Source organism: Lissotriton helveticus, chromosome 5_2 (assembly GCF_964261635.1).
Source record: "Lissotriton helveticus chromosome 5_2, aLisHel1.1, whole genome shotgun sequence".
Taxonomy (NCBI): Eukaryota; Metazoa; Chordata; class Amphibia; order Caudata; family Salamandridae; genus Lissotriton; species Lissotriton helveticus.
Genome location: NC_136066.1, coordinates 5330604 through 5354636, shown reverse-complemented (window position 1 = coordinate 5354636; position 24033 = coordinate 5330604). Strand labels below are relative to the sequence as shown.

The 24033-nt window shown below is 47.7% G+C and overlaps 1 protein-coding gene across 9 annotated transcripts in view; it reads left to right on the top strand.

Annotated features, from left to right (window-relative positions):
* CIZ1 (CDKN1A interacting zinc finger protein 1) overlaps positions 1–24033 on the top strand; it is a 582047-nt gene that overhangs the window by 298256 nt on the left and 259758 nt on the right. For all 9 annotated transcript variants that reach the window (XM_078646619.1, XM_078646621.1, XM_078646624.1 and 6 more), the window contains one exon: positions 17666–17732. In XM_078646619.1, the coding sequence (XP_078502745.1) occupies positions 17666–17732 (67 nt within the window). The remainder of the gene's footprint in view (positions 1–17665; positions 17733–24033) is intronic.

Sequence of the window (24033 nt, the reverse complement as noted above, 5' to 3'; positions counted from 1 at the left end):
GTGGCTCGTGTGCCTGGATGATGTCAATTACTGATCCACACGAGGATTGTTTATGGTGTTTGGGATCAGATCACGACATCAAGTGCTGTCGATCCTGTTCGAAAATGAATCCGAAGGCTCTACGTGAATGAGAAGCAAAACTTTTATTAGCCAAAATTAAAAGTAAAGAAGCCGATAGATCTTCGAGATCAAGATCAAGACACTCCAGATCGAGACCGAAGTCGAGATCGAAGTCACGATCGAGGTCGCGATCGAAGTCATCGAGGTCGAGGGCCAGATCGGAGTCGGCATCGAAATCAGCTTCTGGACATGCTTCGGGTTCCTCGAAGAAAAAACATAAGAGGAAGAAGCATAGTTCTCACCATCATTCGGGATCTTCGGACTCTAAGAAGAAATCTTCTCGAAAGCATCACAAGGACTTTGTGTCTCCATCTCCTGTTGATGCTACCACTCCGGTAAGATCTCGAGAGCATACACCGGAGCCGGAACTGGATCCGAATCCGGCTTCGGGTCAGTCTTCGGAGCATGAGGACGTCGTGGAGGTCCCTCAATCTCCGATTCCGGAGGATGAACCGGAAAATCTAAAGGACCAAGAGGAGCCGAATCCAGTTCATCCTCCTACGAATCCTATGGGTTCTTACCCTTCTTTTCCTGGTCCTGGTCAAGATCCATCGCATTTCCTAAATGCTATGTATGGAGTGTATGCGAGGGCAATGTACCCCACTGGAGCACCTGCGGGTCCTATGGGTCCTTTGTCTTTCAACTTGGGTGTCCCCCAAGCTTATGCACCGGCGCCTTTTCTACCCTTCATGCTGACTCCATATCCTTCTTGGATCGGTTCAGCGCCGCCGAGGTCATCGACTCCGCGCACGGCTTCGCTGACTTCGGAGCGACTTCGGAATTCGGATCGAGGCTCGACGCCGGTTCCTGTTTCTCTACCTCCTGTTGTTCCAGCTCCTCGGTCGACGCCGGCTCCGACTCCATCGGAGTCGTTACCGAATCCGTCGACGTCGATCCGTATGGAGTGGTCGAGACGTAGAGCCCAGCGTCTACTGTAGGAGAAAGAGTATGTGGAACCTGAAGTGGAGGAAGGTGAACTTCAGGAACATGATGATTATTTTGAGGATCTTCATTCTGCTAGCAGTCTTGAACTTTCTCCGGAATGGGGATTACCTGTGGTTTCAGATGCACCCTCCAAGGATGTCGTTCCATACCATATGGTAATTAGAAAAGCTGCTGATTTACTATACTTAACTTTACCAACAGTTGAGTTTAAACCTAATATCCTCACAGAAGTCTTACATTCACCTTCTTCTATCATTGAGCCTACTCTACCTTTCACTGAAGCTCTGACCGAACCAATTCTGGAAGTTTGGAAAAAGCCTTTTTCTGCACCTGCAGTATCTAGATTGGTGGCGAGACGATATAGGGTGGCTCCTGGGGATCCTGACTTCTTGTCATCTCACCCTTCGCCAGAGAGTCTGGTAGTTCAGGCTGCTTGTGCGAATAGATCAGCTGGCTCCTTTCCTCAAGTTCCTGGAGATAAAGACTCCAAGAAGTTGGATCAGGCCGCTAAGAAGGTCTTCTCCTCAGGTAGCATGGCCTTAAAATCAACAAATGATACTTGTTTGCTTGGCAGATATGTGCATGCCTTAATGGACTCGGTCAAACAATTATCTGCTAAACTTCCAGAAGAAGACAGGAAAAACTTTAATGAGGCTGTTTTGGACACTCAGGCTGCAGCCCGCCAAGTTATTCAGAGTGGCATGGACACTGCAGACTCTGTGGCTAGAATAATGGGTTCTTCAGTAGCTACCAGAAGAGCTGCTTGGTTAAAGTCCTCAGAGTTTTCCACTGATGTACAGGCTACTCTTTTGGATTTACCTTTTGACGGGGTTGGTCTCTTTGGAAAGAAAGCAGATACAGCTCTGGAGAGGTTCAAAGATAGCCGGGCGACGGCTAGATCTTTGGGTTTACAAGCGAAAGGTACAGCCACCAGAAAGTTCAGAGGTTTTGGCAGATCTTCCTTTCGTCCTTTCAGGCAAGGCCAGCAACAGCAGCAGCAACAGAACCCTCTGTACAAGTCTTATAGAGGTAGACAGAAGGGTCGTGGACGTCAAGCCTCTTCCTCCTCTACTTCCTCCTCTAATACCCACCCCCCACCTGCAGCAGCAAAGCAGCCCTAGATTCGCCATTCCGGATCATGCAGGTCCGGTAGGGGGTCGGCTTACTCATTTTCTACGGGATTGGGAATCGGTTACATCAGATCTTTGGGTTCTCAATCTCGTAGAAAATGGGTATGCCCTTCCCTTTCGGGAATTTCCTCCCAATTACCCTCCTTGCCAAGGTTATTGTTTGGAGGATCACCTGCTTCTCCTGCAGGAAGAAGTCCTGGCGTTGTTCAGAAAGGGTGCGATAGAGGTGGTTCCGGAGCAGGAGAGGGGTCAGGGATGCTACTCCCGGTATTTTCTGATCCCCAAGAAGGATGGCAGGCTTCGGCAAATCCTGGATCTCAGGATCTTGAACTTGTATCTGAAACAAGAAAAGTTCAAGATGCTCACTCTTGCGCAGGTTCTTCAAGCGCTGTTGGAAGAAGACTGGATGGTGTCGATCGACTTGCAGGATGCTTATTTTCACATCCCTATCCTGAAGTCGCACAGGAAGTATCTCCGTTTTACGGTGGGTTCGCAACACTACCAGTTTGCGGTCCTTCCGTTTGGACTTACTACTGCGCCTCGAGTTTTCACCAAGGTGATGGCAGTGGTGGCAGCACATCTCAGAAGATTGGGGATTCCTGTATTTCCGTATCTGGACGACTGGCTCATCAAAGCAGAGTCGCCAGAGAAGGTGCTCCTTCATTTGCAAGAGACAACTCAGTTGTTACACAGGTTGGGTTTTTCGATAAATGTACCCAAGTCTCACCTGGTGCCCTCCCAGCGCAACCTGTTCATAGATGCATTGCTGGATACTACTGTATGTCGTGCATTCCCTCCACCTCAAAGGATTCGCGACATACAGGAAATGATTCCTTTATTTTTCAATGGAGCGGTTGTTCCAGTCCTGAAGGTCCTTCGTCTGCTTGGTCTGATGGCTTCTTGCATTCTGTTGGTCAACCATGCACGCTGGCACATGAGGGCGCTCCAGTGGTGCCTCCGCAGGCAGTGGTATCAGCACAATGGAGATCTCAGGGAGGATCTCCAGAGAAGCTGCAGCGGATCTGTCTTGGTGGAGCGTGGAAAGCAATCTTTCTCAGGGAAAGCCTTTTCAGCTGCTCATCTGGGGGATCTGGAGGTCAAAGGTCTTTGGTCTCCAGAGGAAAGATTGCTTCATATCAACCTTCTAGAGTTACGGGCGATACGTTTGGCGCTCAAGGCCTTCCTCCCTTCCCTTCGCGGTCAGTCGGTTCAAGTCCTGACGGACAACATGACCGCGATGTGGTACATCAACAAGCAGAGAGGAGTAGGGTCGCAGTGTCTCTGCAGAGAGGCTCTGCGTCTCTGGTCCTGGGTTCAGAACCATCAGATTTGTCTGATGGCAAATCATCTGGCCGGAGTTCTGAACGTTCGTGCAGACGTTCTCAGTCGGCAAGTCTGCCGATCACGAGTGGAGGCTTCACCCGGAGGTTGTTCACGACATCTTTCAGATGTGGGGGACTCCTCGGGTGGACCTGTTCGCCACTCGCGAGAATGCTCACTGTCCGTCATTCTGCAGTCTCCAGTATCCGATGCAAGGAGCTTTGGGGGACGCGTTTCAGTTGAGTTGGGGAAATCAACTCCTTTACGCGTTTCCCCCCATACCCTTGATTCCTCTGGTTCTGAGGAAGATTCGCCAGGACCGGGCCCAAGTCATATTGGTCGCCCCGGATTGGCCAAGAAGGGCGTGGTACACGGACCTACTCCACCTCTCCTCTCACCCGCCGCTCCGTCTCCCTCTCAGGGTAGATCTCCTCTCTCAGATGGAGGGGCAGGTTCTACACCCCCACCTCCAGACATTACACCTTCATGCCTGGAGATTGAACGGGGCAACCTGAACTCTTTTTCTCTCCCTCACAATGTGGTGGATGTCATTCTTTCGGCCAGGCGTGACTCCACCAAGTCCATCTATTCGTATAGATGGTCTAAATTTGTTGTTTGGTGTAGGGAGAAGGCTGTTGACCCCTTGAGGGCTCATCTGTCTGATATTTTGCAGTTTGCTCTCTCTTTGGTGCAGCAAGGATTTGCTGTTGCCACAGTCAAAGGTTACCTTTCGGCGTTATCGGCATTTCTCTGCTTGCCGGACCAGCCGTCTCTTTTTAAATCTCCAGTGGTTTTGAGGTTTTTGAAGGGCCTCACAAATAAGTTCCCTCCTTCTCCATTTGTAGTGCCTCAATGGGACTTAAATCTTGTCTTAACTATCTTGATGGGTTCTCCCTTCGAACCCTTACACAAGTGTCCCATGAGGCTTTTGTCTTTCAAGACGGTCTTCTTAGTAGCGATCACCTTGGCAAGGAGGGTGAGTGAGCTTCAAGCTCTTAGTTCTAAGCCTCCATTCCTGACCATTCATGCTGAACGAATGGTTCTTAGGACCAGGGCTGCTTTTCTGCCTAAGGTGGTAACTCCCTTCCATCTAGGACAGTCCATTACCCTTCCTACCTTCTTTCCTCCCCCTCACCCTTCTAAGGAGGACGAGAGACTGCACCGTCTGGACCCTAAGAGGGCGGTGTCTTTTTAGCTGGATAGAACTAAAGACTTCCGGATTGATGACCAGCTGTTTGTTGGTTTTGCTGGCTGTCGGAAGGGCAGATCGGTGCACAAGCGCACACTTTCCAGGTGGATAATCCTGTGCATCAAGATTTGCTACTCCCTGGCGGGTAAGGACCCTCCTGAGGGTATAAGAGCTCATTCCACTAGGGCAAAGTCTTCTACTTCTGCTTTGTCTAGAGGTGTACCTGTTGAGGGCATTTGCAGAGCCGCGACTTGGGCCTCCCTCCACACTTTCGCGAAGCACTACTGCTTGGATACCGAGGTGAGGAGGGACGGCCACTTCGCACGTTCTGTCCTCCAAGATTTCCTGGTGTAGCAGAGTGGACACCCTCCTCCGGGAGTGGGGACTGCTGTTGGACTCTATTCACAAGGTGAGGAATCCACAAGGCAGATGTATCTATCAGAAGAACAAGTTACTTACCTTCGGTAACGCTTTTTCTGGTAGATACAGTATCTGCCTGTGGATTCCTCACTGACCCGCCCGCCTCCCCGTTTGTCCACTCTGCTATACCTGGTCTTATTTGTATATATATTTGTATATTTATTGGGTTTTTGATACCTTTGCTACGCACTATTTGTGCTATTATGGTTTGTATGTACTGTGTACACTGTATATATGTATATTTCCTGTCATTGGTCCGTCCAGGTGCCTCGAAGGCACGGAAAAAAGGGCGGAACTGATGTCATCACGCTGACGTAGGCCTAATAAGGGGTCGGTGACGTCAGACGGAGTCGCGCGCGATGCCGCGTTCCTATGACGTCGCCCACGCCGGCGTGCTACAAAGAAAATTTCCGAACGTTGCTGACGCAAGGGGGATATTCACAAGGTGAGGAATCAACAGGCAGATACTGTATCTACCAGAAAAAGCGTTACCGAAGGTAAGTAACTTGTTCTTCAGGTTTCAAACCAGAAGTACCAACTACCATCCTAAACCAGCCCTTCAATCAGAACCAGTTGTTCGGGCCAGAAGTAGATAACACACTAGAGAAGATGAAGAAGGACACGGACACAGCTAAGTCTATGGGTGCATTACAATCCACCCAAACTAGAGGTTCTTTTCGCCGCTCCTCTTATAGAGGAGGCTCCAAGTAAACCGGCACAGATACCACATCATCTTTTAAGACACACACACAAACCTCCTCTAATAAAGGCTACTTTAGAGGAGGATACAGAGGCAATAACAACAAGGGAAGAGGTAGAGGTAATAACAACAACCACTCCTCTTCCACTCCCAAACATTGACTTCCCACTGCCTCCCCTACAGCATTCCACCCCTGTGGGGGGCAGATTATCACAGTTCCTACCTGTCTGGAATTCCATCACAACAGACAAGTGGGTAAGACAAATTATCCAAAATGGCTACTGCCTAGAACTCACAGCAACCCCCCCAAACATACCACCCAGGCAGCGTCCAATGTCCACAGAACACATAACTCTGCTTCAACAGGAAGTCCTAGCACTCCTAGAAAAAGATGCTCTTCAAGTAGTTCCTCTACAAGAACAAGGAACAGGAGTTTACTCCCTGTACTTCTTAATCCCCAAAAAGGACGGGACATCAAGACTGATTCTCGATCTCAGGCCCCTCAACCATTATATACATTCAGTGACCCATGATCACTTTACAACAAGTACTCCCATTGCTAGAACAGGGAGATTTTCTGTCCACACTTGACCTAAAGGACGCCTACTTTCACATTCCTATACATCCTGCACACAGGAAGTACTTAAGATTTGTCATACAAGGACAACACTATCAGTTCAAAGTCCTTCCATTCAGGGTCACAACTGCACCACGAGTGTTCACAAAGTGCTTAGCAGTAGTAGCGGCACATCTCAGAAGACAACAGATACATGTCTTCCCTTACCTAGACGACTGGCTCATAAAGGCCGTTCAGCCAATGTGTACAACACACAAAACAAACGATTCAAACATTACACGACTTAGGGTTTACAATAAACTACACCAAGTCGCACCTAGAGCCTTCGCACGTTCACCAATATCTAGGAGCTACCATAGACACATCGGCAGCTCTAGCGTATCCCAGTCAAGCCAGGATTCAAAGCATTCAGACCTTAGTCTCCCTTTTTCAATGCCAACACTCTCTTCAAGTCAGAGTGTTCATGAAACTAATAGGCATGATGGCGTCTTGCATCTTCATAGTCCCTCACGCAAGACTGCAAATGCGCCCATTACAGGAATGTCTAGCACAACAGTGGAATCAGGCTCAAGGTCAGCTCTCAGACCTGGTGTTGGTGGACAGCCGTTCATATCGCTCTCTGCAATGGTGGAACACCAAAAACTTGACAAAGGGACGGCCGTTCCTAGATCCAGTTCCACAAACAGTGCTCACGACAGATGCATCCCGCACAGGATGGGGAGCCCATCTCCTACACTATACCACTCAAGGCCAATGGAACAACCAACAGAAACAGTTACACATCAATCATTTAGAGCTGCTAGCAATTTTCTTAGCACTCAAAACGTTTCCAGTACAAGTACAAAACAAAGCTGTTCTTATCCGGACGGACAATATGACAGCCATGTATTATGTACAAAAACAGGGGGGACACACTCTCTGCAACTGTCCCAGCTTGCACAGAACATTTGGAGAGGGGCCATCCCTCAAAACATACACCTGACAATAGAACACCTTCCAGGAATCCACAATCAGATAGCAGATCTGTTGAGTCGTCACAAGTTCTCCAACCATTCTTCCAAAGGTGGGGGCATCCACAGATAGATCTGTTTGCCATCCACGAAAATGAAAAATACCCAACCTTCGCCGCCAGGTTTCCACACCCACAATCGGAAGGAAATGCGATATGGATGAACTGGTCAGGCAGATTTGCGTACGCTTTTCCGCCTCTCCCACTCATTCCACTAGTAGTGCGCAAGCTCAGACAACAGTCTCTCAAACTGATACTAGTGGCTCCCACATGGGCACGTCAGCCGTGGTTCACCACACTGCTGGATCTCTCACTGGTTCCACATCAAAAATGACGGCTCACGCCATCCCTGTTAACACAGAACCATGGAGAAATAAGACACCCAGACCCAAACCAACTGAATTTGGCAATCTGGCTCCTGAAGTCTTAGAGTTCGGTTACTTAAACCTACCACCAGACTGTATGAACGTTATTAAAGAAGCTAGAAAACCCACTACCAGAGCATGTTATGCTGCAAAGTGGAAAAGATTTGCAATATACTGTAACAACAATAACATTGATCCATTGGATGTTTCCATTCAAAGTATCATCTGCTACCTTCTACACCTACAAAGGTCCAATTTGGCATATTCTTCCATACGCCTACATTTAGCAGCAATTGCAGCCTATTTACAAAATAGACAGCATCTATCTCTCTTTAGAGTACCTGCAATCAAAGCATTTATGGAAGGATTAAAACGAATAATCCCACCTAGGTTACCATCTGCTCCAGTGTGGAACCTAAACGTGGTCCTTACAAGACTTATGGGTCCCCCTGTTGAGCCTTTACACAACTGTGAACTGCAATTCCTAACATGGAAATCTGCTTTCCTTGTTGCCATCACCTCTCTCAGAAGAGTGAGTGAAATACAAGCATCCACAATAGAAGAATCATTTTTTCAAATACATCCTAACAAAGTGGTTCTCAGGCCTAATCCATAATTCCTGCCAAAAGTCATTACTCCTTTTCACCTTAACCAATCAGTAGAGTTACCAGTGTTTTTCCAAAAAACAGACTCTGTTGCAGAAAGGGCTTTACACACCTTAGATGTTAGAAGAGCTCTGTTATACTACACAGACAGGACAAAATCCTTCAGAAAGACAAAACAACTATTTGTATCTTTCTCTCCCCCACACAAAGGCAACCCCATCTCTAAGGGGGGAATTGCCAGGTGGATTGTGAAGTGTATTCAAATATGCTATCAAAAAGCTAAACGTACACTGACCGTTCCTCCTAGAGCGCACTCCACTCGCAAACTAGGAGCCTCTATGGCTTTCTTAGGAAACATACCACTAGAGGACATATGCAAGGCAGCGACATGGTCTACAACACACACCTTCACTAAACACTATTGTGTTGATGTGCAAGCCAAGCAGCAAGCTGCAGTGGGCCAAGCTGTCCTTAAAACACTATTTCAAACTACTGCAACGGATACAAGCGACCACCGCTAGGGGAGACACTGCTACACAATCGATGCACAGTATACGATCTGCAGCTCCTTTGCCTCGAACGGAATATGCTACTTACCAGTATGCATCTGTTCTTGGCATGTAGAGCTGCAGAGTCGTACACACCTTCCCGCCTCCCCGGGACTTGTATCCGTTCCAGTACTCATCTTACTTAGATGCACACGCATGGACATCCTTTGACATCCTTTTCCTATTTTCTTCTACTAACTCCATCATTTCCCATCATGGCGAAAAACAATCTAAGGATGGAGCCGATGCCCATGCGCAGTATTGTCCAAGGGAGGAGTCACCTATCTCGTGACTACAAAGACTTCTTCCAAGAAGACAACAACAACATGCAATCATCCGAGCCCAACAGCAGGTGGCGATCTATTGCTAAATGTACAACTCTGCAGCTCTACATGCCAAGAACAGATGCATACTGGTAAGTAGCATATTCCTTACAGGCTTCTTTCCAGAAACAGTGCGGCGCTCAGAGCTAGTGAAAACATGACCGCTCCTGAGGTGTGCTCTTAAACTAAGAAAAAAGAAGTTCGTGAAATGGTCATTAAATGGGAGGGATGGATATGGATAGTAATTGGTCCATGCTCTTGGGGAGGGGTAAACTGAGGAAGAGGTATCACGCATGCATGCCATGGACAAATGGTGAGAGATTAGGAGAGCAACGATGGAGCCAGCGAATGCTAAAGCCTACAAAATATATACAACATGTATCTTTTGAGACCCCGTATGCGCTGTCTTGAGTCGAGACCTAAAAATACAGAGTGGGGGAGAGCAGTTTCACGATGATCGGAGAAGCACAGGGCAAGCATACGCGGAGGCATGGGATGGAGAAAGCGACAGCTGGTAGGGTGATTGGGGTACAGGGTAAGAAGCTAGATAAGAATATTATTCACAATCCTGTTTACAGAAACTGTGTGCACTCGAAGCGAATAAAAACATAACCACTCCTGAAGTGGGCTCTTAAACAAAGAAAAAAGAAGATCCTGAAATGGTCATTAAATGGGATGAGTGGATGGATAGTAGTAATTAGTGCCTGTTCTAGGGGAGGACTAAACAGAGGAAGAGGCATGACGCAGACATGCCTTGGACAAAAGAGACGAATGTTTAGGACAGCGTCGATTGAGCCAGCAAATGGGAAGCCTATGAGTGGGCCAAAGCCCGTAAAGAATATACAACAGGTCTCTTTCGAGAGAGCACATGCGCTGGCTGGAACCGAGCCCTAAAATGCCATCTAGGCCTAAGACCACTTCGGAACAAACACCTCCCCGAAGTAGACATTCATTAGGAGGTAGGAAATGAGTCTCTAAAATCACCTCCTTCCTTCCCCCCTTTACCTATTACTTTGGGGGGAGTGGACAGAAATTACTAAAGACATCTGGGTGCTAAAGATTGTATCTAATGAATACTTTCAAGGCCATTACACCGCAAGTTCCTCTGAAAGTGTCAACAAAACACCAACTTACTATGCTGAAGTATGAAACGTCGATCCTTCTGCCAAAACACACAATAGAGCGGTTACCCACACCGACAGAGAGGTCAGGGAGTGTACTCAAGGTATTTTATAATACAAAAGAAAGGGACCAAAAAAGAATACAGACTGATATTAGACAGACGGTTCACAAACAAATTCATATTGATAGAAAAATTCTGAATGCTCACCCTACATCAAATGTTTCCACATGTAAGGCATGACGACTGGACGTGAGCAATAGATCCTCAGGACGCATACTTTCACATTCCAGTAGCATCTCTACACAGAAAATACCTAATATTCAGAATAGAAAATAATCACTCCCAACACCCAGTCCTGCCTTTCGGTCTGAAATCAGGTCCTTGCATGTTTTCAAAATGCATGGCAGTCATATCTGCCTATTTAAATAAGAAGGGTGTTTTCATCTACCCCAGTCTGGACGCCTGGCTACTGAAATCCATCACTCAGCAGAAAGAAAGACAGGATTTTCCTGAAACCTCTGATTTTCTTTAAAAGCTAGTTCCTCAGGTCCGCGTACAGACGTCAACTCCCACGCCACCTCAGAAATGGACTCCTCTGGAGGCGACAATAGACACAAGAAAAGGAAGAGGAGAGTGTGTCACCTGTTCAAGCCAAATGTCATCTTTTGTGCAACACCATCAATCCATCAGCAGGACACATATCCTCTGCTATAGGTTCTGTGGCTTCTTGTATTTACATGGTCCCAGACGCAAGCTTGCACAAGACTTCTCCAACAATACAGGAGACCAAAGGTACAAGAAGAATTGGGAAGGCAAATTGCTACTAACCACAAACTTGAAACAATATTTAACATGGTAAACAATCAGGATCCTCTACAGGAAGATCCTGTGCAGAAACAGGCTCCCTCACAGACAGTATTCACAGATGCAAACCTATCAGAATAGGAAGCTCACCTGCAGGTACAATGGGCAGAACTCTAAAAACCATACCACATAAATCCGTTGGAGCGAGATCCATTCAGCCTGTCTCCCATGGAACCACAGTTCTGATGTAAACGGACCACACCACCAATATGCAAGACAAAAACAAGCAGAGAGGTACACGGTCAAGAGAACTGTCCACGAAAGTGTTGTCAGTTTGGATTTGAACTGTAGCTGGGATGTGTCATAAAAAGCAGAACACATCCTAATGACAGTGAATCAGCTGTCCGATGTTCTCAGTATGAAAAGAATCACAAATGACTCCTGGACGATGATGTCTTAGATAACATGGCCGAAGAGTGGGAAAGAAACCTTCGATAAACCTCTTTGCAATGACACAAAATGCTAAAAATTGGCTTTCAGGCTACCAGAACGGTGAGGCAATGACCTCTTGGTGAAATAGAGAGGAGGTTCTCTATGTGCCTGTCCTCTAAACTGTTAATCCCCTCTGTGATATGAAACTGAGTAAGACTTTAGCTAAGCAAATTCTAATAGCCACTTGGGGCCAGATGTAGGTAGCTAAATAACGGTCGGTAACGGACAAATATCTGTGAATTTCCTGTTACCGACCGGTATTTAGCCCTTCCTAATGTAGGAGGCTGTAAATAAGGATTTGGTAATTTACTGCTTCCTTATTTTAAGGAATCGGTAAATTACCGAATCCTTAAAACCTATGTAGGTAGCACTCAAATGAGTGCATTTTTGCTTTCAGTTTTTGTGAGAAAGTGCCTCTATTGCATGGTTAGCCCCCCCACCACCCACACTTTTTGCCTGGCTTCTATGTGCTTTCAAATGTAGTGCACCGGGTCCCTGTCAGCCAGGTCCCCTGTGCCAGTGCTCCTTGCCTAAAAGCAAATCCCTAATTGGCACTTCTGCCCTCTATAAGTCCCTAGTAAATGGTACTCTGAGTACCTATGGCCTGGTAGCTGGAGAGGATCTCCCTGGACCACCTTCACTGGGACTGCGCTCTGCCTCTGCCGCTTGCATGCCCCTGGCAGGGAGAAAAGGACAAAGCCGACATTGCATCCTGCCTGGGTGCCATGCCAACCAGCACTACCTGAAGGCATAGGTAAATGGCCCCTCTAGCAGGCCTGACAGCCCTTAGGCAGGGTGCACTATACCACATGAGGGCATGCCTGACTGAGCAGATATGCCACTACAATATTGGGGTCTCTTACCTAATATTGTTAAGTGCCAGTGAATCCATAGAGAGTACATGAGCTGGAAACTCGACAACTCAAGTTCCACGGCACCAAGATGGCTTCACTGAACCCATGAGTGTTTGGTACCAAACAACTCCCCTTAATAAACCCACACTGATGCCAGTAGTATAAACACAGAGGGCACCTTGTTGTGCTCTCTGGCTGACTGAAAGCAGCCAGCCACCACCGGACATGTTTCTGGACCCCTGGGCAGATACCCCCTGCTCCCCGAAATAATGCACTAAATGGGCCGAGGTGTCGCCCTTCCTCCCCCAGGATGGTCCACTGCTCAAAGAGGGGACCTTCAAAGGCTCCTGCGTATGTAATGCCATCCCCAGCCTCTGCTGCCAGCAGCAGATGGCAGCCCCTGCTCTCTGGGCCCAGAAACAATGCACTTCCTGGGCAAAGGTGTCATTCCTCCTCCCCCAGGATGGTCCAGTGCTCGAAGAGGGGACCTTCAAAGGCTCATGCGTATGTAATGCCACCCCCCGCCCCCCAGCCTCTGCTACCAGCAGCAGATGGAAGCCCCTGCTCTCTGGGCCCAGAAACAATGCACTTCCTGGGCAAAGGTGTCATTCCTCCTCCCCCAGGATGGTCCAGTGCTCGAAGAGGGGACCTTCAAAGGCATGCCTTTGTCATGCGACCCCCGGCCTCTGCTGCTAGCTGCAGATGGCAGCCCCTGATTTACATCCCCACTTTGGGTGGGAGAACCGGCGGGAAAAACTAAAAATTACAGGAGGTGTGCCCACCTCTGTCAACCCCACCGCTAAATGTAAATGTAAATGTAAATGTATAGGCATTTATATAGCGCACTACTTACCCGTAGGGTCCCAAGGCGCTTCGACCGCTGCGAAACCCTTCCTGGCTTCCCTGAGAGATGGTCCCTTAATGGGTATCTCCAGGGTGAGACCAGGCATCCCCGGCGGTCTGGTGGGGCCGTTAGTGAAGATGAGGCAAGCTAATGCCCAGAGTTGCCGAGTGTGAACGCTGATCAGAGTGGGCACCGAGGCGAGAGAATTATCGAGTCCGCTGACCCTGGTCCAGAAACCTGCCGCGCCGGGAATCGAACCCTGGTCCCGGGCCGTCCTCTGCTCTCGGGTCTGCCGCCTCTAACCAGTGAGCCACACTACTTCACTAAGATGGGCGATGCGAGGTGAAGCACACATTTCAGTCCCCACCGTCTTGAAGATGGGAAGATCCCTCCAATCAGGGCTAGGTCTATGCCCCCCTCCTACAGGAAGGTGGCATAATAGAGGCTGTTGTCTCCCCAGGCAAGGTGCCCATTGGCCCTTCCTGCTACACCCCGAGTATTTGGGTGGATCCCCCAGACCTTTCACTCAGATCTGCAATGACCTAAGAAAAAAGAAGATGACCCTGCAGAGAAGACTGAAGACGACGACTGCCTTGGCTCCAGCTCTTCGGGCCTGTCTCCAGTTTCTGTGAAGCTGCGACCTGTCTTGCAGCCTGCGACCTCTGAAACTCCTGGGAGAACTGCCGCCTTCAAAAGGGACTCCAATCTTCCCTGGACACCTAACCTGTCTTGAAGAAACCTACTCCAGGGACTCCCAATTCAGGCGGATCTGTGTCTCCTGCCCACTCTGCACCCGACACCCACGGCCCAAGTCTGAGTGGCTCACCTATGCAGTAAAGTCTCCCCAATGATCCTGACCTTGTACCCACTGTTGGCAGACCTCTCCTGGTGTCCACGACGGCATCTGCAGCGTGAAGCCAGAGGCTGCCCCTTACTCTGACCGGCGCCAGTAAGAAGACTGATGTCGAAGTGCTCCCGAAGCCCCTGGGCCTTGGTTAGCTGAACAGACGGTGCCCCTATGACCCCCTACATCCTAACTTACCTCTGGTGTCGTTGGTCTTCCTCTTGCGAACTCTAGTGCCACGCCTGCAGCCTCTTTGCCATAAGAAGAATCTTCATTGGAACGCATTGGGCGCCCAATGTCGAAATGGCACCCTGGACCCGGCCTCCCCTGTGCCGCTGGTGGTGTATGTTTGGTGCTGCTTTGTGGCTGTGCTTTACCTAACACCCAAAGCGTTGCCCCTGCAACCAATCTACTTACCTGCAAGCTGTGTGCCTCCTGCCCCCCCCCGCTCCACTGGAAAGCAGTGGGCCCGACTCCAATTTTGACCGCTGCACAAGGCCCCTGTTTTGGTAGTCACCTGACCCCTGGCCCTTGCTGACTTTTGGCTCTGAAGACTAGGATTGTAAGTGTAGTACTTAGCTGTTTAACCGCGTTATTGTTTTCCCCATAGGGTAACATTGGACTATGTTGAAAAGTTGAAGTGTCGATTTTTCAAAGTGAAAAGTATTTTTCATTAAAAATGTACTTACCTTATTACAAAGACCTAGGTCTTAAAATAAAATACGAACAAAGTATATATTCTAAAATGTATCGGAATCTCCTTGAGTTCTGTGTCCATCATTGATCCTTGTTGTGCAACAAATTTCTTCGACTCCTGTGTGTGAGGCCTCAGGCTGCTCGCCCACACTACCACGAGTAGAGCACTTTGGGTTTTACATTGAGCCCTGTACACTTTGGGGAACCTCTGGACCCTGTGCACAGTGCCACCACCTAGTGGTAATACCATGTACAGAGCCACCGTCCTCCAGATGTGCTACATCAAGGCATGGAGGGTGCTCTAGGCTCCTCCATGGGCGCACTCACCAGAGCTGAGCTGCCTGGTCATCCCATCATACTTTTACAAGCATCATTACCTGGACATCTTGGCCCATCAGCAAGCTCTGGTTGGCCCAGCCATGGTAAAGGCATCATTCCAGACATATGCCTCATCGCGCACTAACCAGGCAGCGTGGAGTCTCCTAAACCGCGTGTGCTCAGCGTGACTATCGCACTTATACTCGCCAGGAATGGACCCTGTAAGCATCTGTTCATAGCGTGCAGTGCTGTAGATTCACAGGCTCCCACCCTCGCCCAGCGAATGCGTCTGCCGCGTGCATGCATCTTATTGTGCATTGCGCCGGCCCACCCTCTCTTTCGCACTCCATACATCCTTTTGTCCGTTGTACGAAAAACAATCTAATATATACTCATTGCCCATGTGTAGTGTACAAGAGAAGGCATCACAGCACATCCCATAACTTGAGAAACTTCTTAGAAGAAAAACAACTTGCAAACACCACCCGGCAGGAGTGTCCCAAGCATTTGAATCTACAGAACTACACACTACAGGTACTTTACGTTCATTCTGTGAAATCTGAGGTTTGCTGGCCTCAGGGGGAGCGGTGTTCTCTTGCCTGAATATATGGCATATTCAAATGAGATGATTGTGCCATGTGACTGTTTTCAGCCATTCAGGCTCCGATTAGGGTTCTTCTGCTATTTTAAAGTTATTGTGGCTCTCCAAACTCGAGTAGTGGGAACTATATAGACATGTCAATCTGTAAATAGTACCTGCATTAGGAAACTGTAATTGCAGGTACACAACAGTCTCCCTGTGTTTAAAAAACAGCCTTGTTTTATTTAGGAAAATAGACTCTTTGATATCATCATTTTCAGGGCAAAACTCCAGCCCTAGGTTGGCACTAAGCGCGTTAAACTGTCCCACCGCAGAAGGAGGAGTAGCAGCGCCATATGTTAAATCCTAGTACTAGGCATATTCTGACCAATATTTTACCAGATGCAGAACCGTGCAATATCTGAATCCATATCATGAAAAGGATGTAATGGAGATTATGGTAAAGGTTAGTAACGTAAAGCTTATTTTCAGATTAAGAAAATCACAGGAAAAAAGACATTAAAAAAATAATTCCGTAATTTCTGAAAAGAAAGCCCTTTTTATAAGAGTTTCTCAATTCCATACTTTATTGTGTCTCGCCTAGAGAGTTTGGCTTTTAAAAACCAAGATTCATTTTTATACAACAATAGTAGCTAGATGAAAATCAAATGCCTTCTCCAAATTAGCTTTGTTTTGTTCAGCTGGAAATAAATGGAAGATTTGAGAAGAAAAATAGACCGCAGTAACGATGAATACAAACTTGCTCCAATGGTCTTCCACTCTTATTTACCGAACTCATAGGACAATGTCTCCTGAGCTGATATTCGACCAAAGGGAATAAAAATCTAACTTAATTGAACACGCCGTATTAAAAAAGCAGGTTTCTGGAAAAAACATCTGATGAGAGTCAAGCAAAAAATTTTATTTCTCAAAATTTCCACTAATTGGCAGAAGTAGGACATTGTGTCATCAGAAACATAGAGCAAAGTTAATGTATTTACCTTTTCTGTACTAAGTGGCAAGTTTAAAAAAAAACAATTTTTATTACGAGAGGTTGGTGTATTGTAGAACAATTTATTAAATTAAAATCCACCCAGAAAGCTCAATACATTGTTTTAGATGTTAGGCCACCAAAGGCGCAAATTGGTCCCATATCTTTTAGGTCTGTCCTGGTTTATCCAGTTTTTAGTGCTCCATAGTTCAATATCTTGAAAGTATTCTTTCGATTCAAATTCCTCGACATCTGATTAATCCTTTGTTGGGCTATTCCCCAATTCAGAGATTAGCCTGGAGATGCCAAGATGTGATCGGTACTTCAGTGCTGGCGGCTTACGCGGTAATGTTACAAACTCGGAGGACCAAGGGTTGGCTCCAGAAACTGTTTAGATTGTGGCAGTGTGAAGACTTGTATACAAAGCAGGCTGGAGCAAGTCCAAAGCATCCGAAAATGTGGGAGGAATTGTTGGTCTAACTCACTATTGCATGTTAGTATTTTAGCATTCATTGGTCTGTCCTGCTAGTTGTTGGTATGTAGATGTCTCAGTGATTCCATTAATGAATTCTATACTTGTGCAGTTTGAGAAGTAACATTAGGTTTTTTCACTGTGTGCACTTTAGTGTTTCAAAGCTTGACTTGAGGCATACATGACAAAGTAGACTAATTGTATTCGTTACTTTATCAAATGTGCGTTACTATATTTATGTACCTCTACATTAAAAAATAGAAAGGTACATAGCTTGTTTCTTATTTCATTTGACCTGCTATGTACTTCTCAAGCTGTACTTCCTCGCTCGTGAGAATTGTTCTGCTTTTTTAGCTTTCCTTTAATGTTCTTTAAGATATGTGATCTGTTTTTCAGAACCAGAAAACCAAGTGGAATCTACATCTGAAGACGCGCCTGAGCCCTCAGCGAAGAGGCTGAAGAGGTATGGGTTTCACTGGTCAAGGCCTGTGTTTGGCAGCGGTGGTGGCAGTGTGGGAAGAGATGGGGCGCCTCTGTTGGTTGGTGCGTTTGGTTTTCCTTATGTTCAATGGAAGGATTTCTCTATGATTGATTCGTAACTAGATGATCAGGGCATGTCTGAAGTGGAGATGAATGTTCTTGTCGTCAGAGGGCGAGTGCTGCTGTCTCCAACTTTCACTTCCCCCACTGCAGTGGATACTGCAGCCTCAGGACCTGAAAACTCTGCTTTTTGACGATGTTCTATAAAATTCAACACACGTCTTTCAATGGGTGATCGAAGGCCCTTCCAGCAGAGCTGTGGTTGCAGATGTAGCTTTTCTAAAAGCATATCACCATCACAGAGGTTTGATGAACATCCCCATAGTCGATTCCATGTATATCCAGGAAACCTTGGATATTTATTCATTCTCTGATTTCTGGTTTGTCACAAGTGTTGGCCTGCCCTGTCTTGGCTAATCTGTGAGTCGTCCTAATGTGATCTGCTGAGGCAATCTGCTAAGTAAAATATAAATGTAAATGTACATGTATTTATATAGCGCAAATCACCGACACGGTATCTAAGCGCTTGCTTAGGGAACCCGTCCTGGTATTCCCCTGTGAGAAACCCCGGCAGGGTGTCCACAAGGTGAAAGCCAGGCATCCCGCCGCGAGGGGCCGTAGTGGAGATTAAGCAAGCTATTGCCCAGAGTCGCAGAGTGTGACCCCGTGAGTCGAGTAGGCACCGAAGCGAGAATTATCGAGTCAGTGGAATTTTTGAGCCTGAGACCCGCCGAGGCGGGGAATCGAACCCTGGTCCACGGTCGATCTCAGCTTCCGGGTCTGCCGCCTCTAACCACTGAGCCACGCTTCTCCACGTAATTGAGCTCGAAGAGCATGTATTTATGCCTGAGCTACTCTCTCTGCTCTTTGTTCATTTTCAGTCCCCTGGCGGCTGCTTGCATCCTTCTAGCCTTGTGAAACAAGCTTGAGTTTGAGGAATGATTGAGAGTAGGTATGATCTGGACTGCACCTGAGGGACATGCTTCTGTGGTACCTTTCCAGGTGGCAATGGTATAGCAACAGTTCCCAACCCTCTCTTATACATCATTGCTTAACAGACTTTTCTATTTCCCTTTTCCCTTGTCAACCACTTTCCTATGAAAAATGAGATTGAAAATTAAATGTTCTGGAAATAGTTTAGTTTCTGCAACCACCCTCATTTTTTTATGAAAAGGTATGTCTGTGTGGATGTTGATACGCATGTTCTGCATACTCCTGCCTTGTAGTATTGGGCTCGACATTTGCAACTTTTTTCTCTTCGGAGAAGTCTTTAGAGTTACAGGGTATAGTGACTCCTCTCTTCGCTGGCAGTACCCCTGGGCACCACCTTCATTGTTTGATTATTTTCCACCATTGGGTTCAGACATGCACGGATCGGGCTCCGTGTCCGTTTCCTAATATCACTTTCCACTGGGACCAATTGACCACTCGACTCGCATTTTATGGAAGAACTCTGATCCTCAATCCCGCTTCTCCTTCGATTGAACATGAAAACCAGACAGATGTTGGTGCCTTTCTGTTGGGGTCTCAATCCTCTCTGGTACCCTGTCAACAAGAATGCCAGGTCAGGAAAGCGCATCCTCCAATACTGCCCCTAGTGCCACTCTGAGGTCCCCATGGCAGCACACCATCGAGTCGTAATCTCCGCCTTTCTATGAGCACGACAACAACACGTGCCAGGCTTACCCCACCTTCAAGTCGAAGAAGACTCTTCAGTACCAACGCAAGTGGAGGTAAGCCCATCCGGGCATACAGAGACAGGGGGCTGATAGCACCCCCAATATCTCGGGGGAACGCAGCACTAAACTGGAGGAAGAGGCCTTTCCATCAGAGCCCAGCTGGTACATTACAGTTTGGAGGCACGCTTACACTCTGAGTCCGAAGCTCCACAACTGTGGAAGACTTGGACTATGAGCATGGTAGACACCAACCCATGGCCACACAGCAACCACGTGCACCGACAGATGACCACTCCAGTGTGGGTCTGGCTCAATAACAGCCAGCTAGTGCACCACTGCCTCCGGGTCATGGCCATCACCAACCAAAGTCATTGGAGAGTATGATGCTCCCCTCTCCAGCTACAAAAGCAACGCCCCTGTAAGAGCTGACAGTCTACTCGACTCCGGACTCAAAGCCACCCTTGCACCGAAGCAAGCACTGAAAACATCGGCACTAAATGCTTCCACGCTAAAGATCCCATCGACGCCAAAGGAGAAGTTAGTTGCTTGTTAAAAGCATTTGTTTATGCACCCGCAAACTAGCTGGCTGGGTAAAACGGATATAGCAGCTGATGCCCAACTGCAGAGACATTTTAAGGCATGGGCAAAGTGGGCTCTGGCCCAGAGCCACAGCCTTTCAGGGGGGCCCTGATAGAGCGAGCTCTGTTCCGGAGAGAGTCATGCCATGATGATTTTGAATAATTCTTAAACAGATTGTTTTAAATAGCAATTTCCTTTAATTTATTTTTAATGTGGGTGATGTGTGAGAGTCTGTTACAGACCAATGTTGCTTTTATAATCCATGCAACATCCATAAAAAAAGTTTCTTTTACATCAAAACAGTTCCTCACATATGCAAAATGGGAGTCTGTCACAGAGTATAATTTGTAATAATGTAAGTGAGCAGCTGCTGTGTTTGTGAATATTGAAAACACGTGACTATCCTTGAATATTAGATGTAAACACATTTAGATTATGGACGAGTGTGCCTGTGCACGGTCAGTGTCTTTGAATAAGAGGGCATAAGAGAGCTAAAATTGGATCATAAATCAAAACGGTTTGGCCCAGTGCCCCCAAATACTCTATCATGCATCTGCCATCTTCCTGGATTGACCAAGGCCCCCGTGATGCAACAACTTTTTGTCACCTACACCAAACCACTCAAGGCCGTCACCCTCTTCAAAGCGGGCATAACCAGATAGCTGGACAAGGGCGTCCGATTTGCTTTAAAAAGGTTTAAGGACAACTACCTGCCCCACCAGGCCCCACCCTGTCCCCTACCCACAAAAAAGGGCCGTTATGGCCTTCCTTGGTAACATTTCTAGGGTTGATATATGTAAAGCAGCTCCTTGGTCCACTCTACACACATTTACCAAATACTACTGTGTGGTTTTCTTAACATACCAATAAGCAAAGGTTGGCCAGGCTGTTCAAGGTACCCTTTTTCTCTCCACTGCAACATCCTCCGGCCAGCTACCGCTTATGGGACAACTACGTTAGAGTCTGTGCAGAGAATGTGTATTTCTCTTCCAGGGAATCCTCATCAATAGTCATAAGCACTGAATATTCCCGCCCATGTGCGGGACCCCGGAAACAATATAAAAATATATATGTAAAAAACACATATATCTAACTCCACATATATGTATGTACATATATTATTTTTTCTCATACCAATGCAGCCCCAAAAAGAGGCTAACACAATGTAAAACCTTGTACATGTACTTCAATTATAAAGGAAACAAAGAACACATTAAATCAAATATCCTTTGAATATTGTGTTTTAATGAGTAAAACCACTCATAACTCCTGAAAATTGCTCATAAAAAGACATTGTTAGTCTCAGGCTGCATTGAAAAGCAATAACATAGAAAATGAAAGCATTTTCCAACAAAAAACTGGCACTGTGCCTTTAAGGCAGCCATGAACCCAGGCTTCCCATCATGCCTCAGGGGCGACAGTTAGGTCAGTTGTTCTTTGCATAACCCTGATGTCAGGGTTAAATATGTAGGAGACTAGGGTCTGCAATCCTATGATCACCCAGATTTTTGCTTTTTGCTTCACTGGTTTACGACTTTCCCTGGCTGTGGGCCTGCTAATCAGACCCACAGCCTAGCTGTTCTCTCTACTCCAAATTGTACTCAGGTACTGAATTGGCACTGGGCCCTCTCCAAGTCCCTGTACCCAGGGCTGAGGTGCACCCAGAAGTCTCCCAGGGGCTGCAGCATGTATTATGCCACCCCTGGGCTGACTAACTAAACAGACACAACTGGCTGCTTGACAGCTGGGGGCAAGGTGGTGTAATCACCCTTTGCTTTAGATATAGTATACCTATATCTAACCCTCAAATGGACACACAGATCTCCTATCAGTCACTCCTATGGCAGGCCTTAACAATCCTGAAGGCAGAGTGCTTGGAATCGTGTGAGATGGTGCTCTGGCATGAGCTGAGCCTGTCTGCGGCCTTCAGGATCTATCCCTTGACCGTTTCCATGATAGCGTCAGACCATATACTCTTAAGTGCCTTATAATCCTCGCGGTTATATGCCAACTCTGGTATCGCTTTATCAAAACATGTCGAGTAAGGTGTCATACGAATTGGAATACTAACCCCTCGCCAATTCTGGCGACGGGGTTAGCATTCCACCCTTCTAGAGGGACACGACATGTATGTAACCTGTAACCCCGGTTAAAGTCAGAATTAGCCTTAGCTCCACAAAATGGATGCTGCCACCGAGACACAAGTCTGCCCTCCTGCTGCTGGGAGTCCTCCCAGAGCAGGAGATAAGGACAAAGGGTTTCCTGTCAGGGGCGGGGCCAGCACCGTCCCAGACAGGATTTTGTGTATTCTAGGTAGGCAGGGCTTCAGAGGAAGGTGACTGCAAGTGGCACCCCGGTGCTCACTATGCATAGGCCGGCTTGAACCAGTTCCAGGGGCACTCCAGCCCCTGATCTGGGGAAAGCCCGCCAAAGGAGAGGGGTGTAACCACCCCCCTCCTAGTCCCACACATAGGGCAGGACTTAGTCGCTCCCCAGCCCCCTTTCTCAGGATAAAGGTAGGAGCAGGCCCCCTTCCAAATCAGATCATCTTTGAATCCTGAAACTACTTTCCACGAAAGGAACTCAAGACTTCTTCTCAAGAATTCTCCCTTGTGACTAAGGAGTAGTCACCCTGCAGCAGCAGGCACCATCCAAGCATCGCGGTCTGCTGTAAGTCTCTCCTCCGGATCAAGACTGCCCAGCTCGACGAGAACCGGCTTCCCTGGCACCTCTGACCTCTACCTGCATCATCAGCCCAGCTGAGATTCGTGGGTGTGACGAGACCTCGAGGGACCGGCCATCTTCAAGACTGCACGACGCTTGCCCAGCACGACCACCGAGTGACCCTCGACTGAGTGCTTTGAGGTTTGAGAAGCCCCGACCCTGAGCAGCTCCAGCACCGAAGTCTAGCCCCCTTGCATCCACGAGATCTGCGTGGGGCCCTTCTGCTCTTTGCTGCTCACCGCGTTGTCCAGGTCACTTGCCCGTTGGCTAGTGGCCCTTTTGACGACGAACCACGACGACAACACCGCTGGTCTGGTTGCTCCAGACTGGCCCTTGCTCCCCTCCAACAGAGGAGCACCCCGGACCCTCCTGGTCCTCTCCAGATGCCATTTTGAGTCCACCGCGTGGGCTTGCATTTGCCAAGAGTTGTTGCCCCAATCCTGGGTCCAGCGATGTCGACAGCAGATACCACCGTGGGACAGCTCGCCCCTCCATCCTGGTCGCCGACAACGCCTCCTGGTCCGAGAGACTGCAGAGCCCAGCGTCGCCCACTCACCTGGTCGAGGTGACTTCGTCCGGTGCCATCCTGGTGCCCACCTAATCACTGGCTAGTGATTCAGAACTTGGTCCCCTCTGCTTACAGGTCTCCTTCATCGATCCAGGCTTGGATCACCACGAACTTCTTCACTGGTCGCCTGCCAGCAACTTCTTCTTTCAGGCTCCATAGACTGCAACGAGGATCCCGACGTCTTTTCAGACCTATGCAGCCGCAGCCCCTGGGCTAGGTAACCTGAGCATTTCGGTGCTCCAGCATAGCTTAACTATCTAAGTGTCACGATCCTTTGTCGTTTCAGCTCTACCTAGTCGGGTTCGCCCGAAAACACTAACTTTGCTTTTACTAGCCTCCATAGACTTTTTCCCGCCTTACGCGTGAGAGTTCCCACTCTGCACACGACGTCCCTAGGCCTCCTGCTTACAATCTGAAGATTCAGTAGATTAGTCCTAGCGATCCTAAAGCCTATGAGAATAGTTACTTACCTGCTAGTAATTCGCATTCCACTTCTTGTGTATATGGTTTTTCGTGCCCCTCGGGCATTTGTGTAAATTGTGCGACTAAGTATTTCTTTAAGAGTTTTGTTGTGTGCTTAGCTCCCTGTCTAATAAAAATTTTCATGTGTGGTGTCCTTTCACTTGGTGTTCAAGGGGTAATGTGATGGTAAAACAGCTGGCTTAACACGCCCT